The following is a 5,497-nucleotide window of genomic DNA, read 5'->3' as shown; positions in this document are numbered from 1 at the left end:
TTCAAGTTTAAAAAGCTTAATATTTGAAAATCTTGATTTATTACATATACTTTGTACCTATATTATTTGTTTAAGAAAAAAAATTTGGTTAAATTATGCATACATTTATTGGTGTTATAAATATAACTTAATTTATATAATATATTATTATAATTTATAAATATCCTATATACTACCTATATAATGGAAATTAATAAATTATCATATCCAAGTTTTCTCTTAATAAATATTCAGTACTATTTGATTAATTCATTTAAAAAAATTGGTTAAATTATGCATATATTTACTGGTGTTATAAATACAACTTAATTTTATATAATATATTATTATAATATACATATACTATATACTAGTGATCATTGGTCATGAATAGTATTCATAATCAATAATACTATGTAATGGAAATTATCATATCCAAGTTTTAATTCAGTACTATTTGATTAATTAATTTAAAAAACATGGTATAATAATAAATATATATAATTACTTATTAATCAATATCAAATAAATAATAGACGTAACTATTTTTTTTTTACAATAGGTACTCATAAATTCATATTTTATTTGTATTACCTAGGTACTTTATTTTAAAATAATATATACTTATTAATGAATAAACATATTTTGATTTAACATTTCTAACGAGTTATTTAAATAATAAACTTCTTATAATTTTACTAACATAGCATTGGAATTCTAAAGAAATCCAATGAAATTGTATAAATAATATTGTATAAAATAAATAATGTATTTTTACAATAATAATACTATACTCCGGCCCACGAGAGTCCATATGTCAGAATGCGTCCGTCACTGCGCATGGGCACGTAGCCGAATAGAGGGAATGGCATCATGGTGGGAGAAAACAGACGTCACGTATTACTATATGAATGCGCGGTTTACGTATGGACTCTCGTGGGCCGGAGTATAAGTATAAAGAAAATAGGTATGTATATTCAATAGGTAGTGAAAATTAATTGTATTTAATTACAAAACAAATGAAGGGAATGACGTTTTTAGTGTGTCAAACAATTTAATATTATATAGGTATATTATTCATTTTAATTTAATCTCTTGTATAGGTAGTTGATCCAGTAATAAATGAGTAAATAACCACTGTCCACTTCAACTTGTAAGTTATAAATGATGAACCATTGTAGGTAATGATAAAATAATATTAGGTATTTAGGTACAGTTTAATAATTATATATAATATATAATATAATTGTTTTCATCATTATTCGGTAGACGGTAATCATAAAAAAATGTAATATTGCATGATTATTTTAAGTTCTAAAAAAATGTAGGTGGACCTTTAGTTTAAGAATTTGAAGGTATATTGTATATAAGTGAATATGCATATAATTGTTCAAAAATATTGGCAACATTAAAAATTGTAATTGTAATGTATTTTCATTGACTGGCAGCTGTTGTAGAAATTATCAACAAATAACAATTTGAAACTATCAACCTGATAAAATTAATATAAAAATTAATTTTATTATTTAAATAAAATTACGACATAATATTATTATTATAAATTATAATAATTATTGTACTTATTATATTATACGGTAGGTAGATCACATTGGTACTCAATTATAGCTTTTTTATGTCATTCATAAAATATCTATAGGTAGGTAGTTATGTAGGTAATTGGCTGGGCAGCCTGGGCTTGAAGATTATTTAAACAGTTTTGAAGATGATTGGTCAATCAGATTGGATATTTTTTAATTTCCCTACTACCATCCCTTAATAATATATATCGACATACAGATACATAAATAAATATACTTATTACTTATATTAAATGTATGACCATTGATCATACATTTTATATTTCTATCATTTAGGACAATATACCAATAGAAAAATATATCCCTACTCACTACTAGCGCTTTACGCGTGTGGTGAAAATATGAACTACTGAACCGTAACACAATCTGACCGGGTAGCTGGCCGGCGATAGCTAACCTGTGTATCTTAAACCGTGATTACCAGTAAATATATCCCAGATTATATAATCTGTGGTAATTTTTGTATGGACGACATAGAAGTATAGAATTGTTATTTGTTAGTATAATAGTATCATCGTTTAATCGTTAATTATTCTTAAAGGTTTTAAGTGACCATTTCAAGTTTTCCGGTGTTTGTACGTGTATCAATGTAATTATAACATCTTGACGAATATAGACACTCTACTGTACCTTCATTTACAGTACAGGCGGACTCCTACGATGGACGACGAGAGAACGTATGAATTACCTAGCTTGTTGAAAACGGCATACTACGCTTGTAACAAGTTCGAGCGTGACAAGTACGACCTACAGGATGTACCGGATGTCAATATGCGATATTGTTGCGAGTCGCTGTTCGAAATATTTAAAATCGACAAAAACCGAAACACGGGCAACGATAGGCGAACCATGTTCAGCAGGTCGCTGATCGCCATCAACGACAAGAGGTTTAAAACCATATGCGAGGAGGCAGCGTTTCACGGCCACATCAATTGCCTGAAACTCGCTCATGAAATCGGCGTTCCTTGGGATGATAAGGTATGCGACCGCGCTGCGATATCGGGGTATTTAGAGTGTCTACAGTACGCCAGGGAAAACGGGTGCCCGTGGAACGCGAACACGTGCAGCAATGCTGCGTTGAACGGTCACATGGACTGCCTGATTTACGCACGGGAAAATGGGTGCCCGTGGAATAAGGAAACATGCAGAAACGCTGCGTTGAACGGTCACATAAACTGCTTGATATACGCACGGGAAAACGGTTGCACTTGGAGCGTGGACACGTGCAGCAATGCTGCATTGAACGGTCACTTGGACTGCATAGTATACGCAAGAGAAAACGGGTGCTCTTGGGACGAGTGGACGTGCAGAAACTCCGCGTTGAATGGTCATAAGAACTGCCTTGTTTACGCCCGAGAAAACGGATGCCCGTGGAACGTGGAAACGTGCAACAATGCTGCGTTGAACGGTCACATGGACTGCTTGGTGTACGCTCGGGAAAACGGGTGCCCTTGGAATGAGCAGACGTGTAGCAACGCCGCATTGAATGGTCACATAAACTGCCTAGTCTACGCCCGGGAAAACAGATGCCCCATGAACGAGGACACGTGTAGTCAAGCTGCGTTGAACGGTCACATGGACTGCTTAGTATACGCACGGGAAAACGGGTGTCCTTGGGACGTGTACACCTCAAGCAGCGCTGCGTTAAACGGTCACATGGACTGCCTGGTTTACGCCCGGAAAAATGGGTGCCCGTGGGCCGTGGATACTTGCAGTAATGCTGCGTTGAACGGTCGCATAGACTTCCTAGTATACGCGCGGGAAAATGGGTGCCCCTGGGACGAGTTGACGTGCAGCAACGCCGCATTGAATGGTCACAAGGAATGCCTAGTCTACGCACGGGAATACGGGTGCCCTTGGAATGAGCAGACGTGTAGCAACGCTGCGTTGAACGGTCACATGGACTGCTTAGTATACGCACGGGAAAACGGGTGTCCTTGGGACGTGTACACCTCAAGCAGCGCTGCGTTAAACGGTCACATGGACTGCCTGGTTTACGCCCAGAAAAACGGGTGCCCTTGGAACGTGGACACTTGCAGCAACGCTGCGTTGAACGGTCGCATAGACTTCCTAGTATATGCGCGGGAAAATGGGTGCCCCTGGGACGAGTTGACGTGCAGCAACGCCGCATTGAATGGCCACATAGACTGTCTAGTCTACGCACGGGAAAACGGGTGCCTTTGGAACCAGCGGACTTGCAGCAACGCCGCATCGAAAGGTCACATGGACTGCCTAGTCTACGCCCGGGTGAACGGGTGCCCGTGGACCCTGGATACGTGCCGCAGCGCCACGTTCAACGGTCACAAGGACTGCCTGGTTTACGCCCGGGAAAACGGGTGCCCGTGGGACACTGACACGTGCCGTGCCGCCGCGTTGTACGGCCACAAGGAATGCCTGGTTTACGCACGGGAAAACGGGTGTCCTTGGAACGAGCAGACATGCAGCAACGCCGCGTTGAAAGGTCACATGGACTGCCTGATTTACGCACGGGAAAACGGGTGCCCATGGGACGTGGACACTTGCAGCAACGCAGCCTTAAAAGGTCACATGGACTGCCTGATTTACGCTCGAGAAAACGGGTGCCCGTGGGACGTGGAAACTTGCAGCAACGCTGCTATGAACGGCCAAAAGGACTGCCTGATTTACGCACGGAAAAACGGGTGCCCTTGGGACGAGTGGACGTGGGGCCACGCCGAGTTGTTTGCTCACATTGACTGCCTTGTTTACGCACAAGAAAACGGGTGCCCCATGGCCTACCCAGATTTTGACGACTAGAACTCAAGTAATATTTTTATACATGTGACCCATTAATTTTCTTTTTATTGGATGTATTTATGTTACGAGTTCTTGGCGTTGGCTATATATCAATACATTGTACAGGTATATTGTTAAGTAGTTGTATACAGCGACTTATATAGTGAATTATTAATCAAATGTCTGATGCCTAATTATTATATTTAATCTTGTATTAATAAAAAAAAATTCAAAAACAATGTTTTTACTTTTAATGTCCTAGATGCATACATTTCAACCAGATGGTACTGTAATTATTCTATGGATAAAACTCATATTGTGTATGTCAGTACACACAAAAGAAGTGAATACTTGAATTTATTACTTTGATTGGAATTAAAATGATAAAATCAAATTCGACTGGATGGTTATTGACTGTCAAATAATAGTAATGTTAATGTATAGGTAGAAGGTTGTAGATAATAATTTATAAAAACAGTACTTAGGTACCTAAAGTGGTGTGACCAGCAAGGTGTTTTGGGTGTTGAAATACACACCCATCTCCGTATGTATGTACCTACCTTATGTTTAAGATTTCTTCAAATTATGTTGTAGTATATGGTTTTTTTCATATTTGATATTATTAATATAGATTGATGACTAAAATATTGTGTGTAAAGCAGCCTCCCACATGTTATATCTAAATATAAAATTAAAAAAATCCCCTAAAAATGTCCTGGCTACACCTATAGGTAAACAAATCATATTATAACAAAATCTAAATACACATATGTACTATTAGGATTTGAAAATGTCAAATACCTTAACTCCAATTCCAAAAATACGTCACAAAAATTAACTCAATTTGAAATCTAGACAAAAATTCCAATTTTTCACAACATAATATACGAGGATCGATCTAGCCACATTTTCATAGGTTTTAGATTTTTAAAAAAATGTGTTAAATGGTCCACTCTGGAGTAGGTAATCACTTCAATAAGGAGTATTTTACAGTAAGAACTAAAATTTAAACAATAATAATGAAAATAATAATTGACAACGGTAAATGAAAATAGTAACAAAGAAACAAACACTGAATCAATAATAACAAAATAATGGTAATTGATTTACAAACGAGTTTAAGGCTAAATATACATTTCTATTAAAAACAATATTTGACATTAAAG

General features: G+C 36.7%; 1 protein-coding gene across 1 annotated transcript; it reads left to right on the top strand.

Moving 5' to 3' along the window:
* The first annotated feature begins 1,975 nt into the window (after positions 1-1,975).
* On the top strand, positions 1,976-4,570 carry LOC100574392. The gene has a single exon (XM_016803749.2). The coding sequence runs from the start codon at positions 2,238-2,240 to the stop codon at positions 4,350-4,352; it is 2,115 nt and encodes a 704-aa protein (XP_016659238.1). The 5' UTR covers positions 1,976-2,237; the 3' UTR covers positions 4,353-4,570.
* The last annotated feature ends 927 nt before the right edge of the window (positions 4,571-5,497 follow it).

This window comes from Acyrthosiphon pisum, chromosome A1 (assembly GCF_005508785.2).
Source record: "Acyrthosiphon pisum isolate AL4f chromosome A1, pea_aphid_22Mar2018_4r6ur, whole genome shotgun sequence".
NCBI classification, from domain to species: Eukaryota; Metazoa; Arthropoda; class Insecta; order Hemiptera; family Aphididae; genus Acyrthosiphon; species Acyrthosiphon pisum.
Note: the sequence above shows the minus strand (reverse complement) of the source record. Positions and strands in the feature narration are given on the sequence as shown.

Excerpts from the sequence above, each read along its gene's own strand:
- LOC100574392 (XM_016803749.2), top strand. The coding sequence starts at position 2,238 with ATGGACGACGAGAGAACGTATGAATTACCTAGCTTGTTGAAAACGGCA.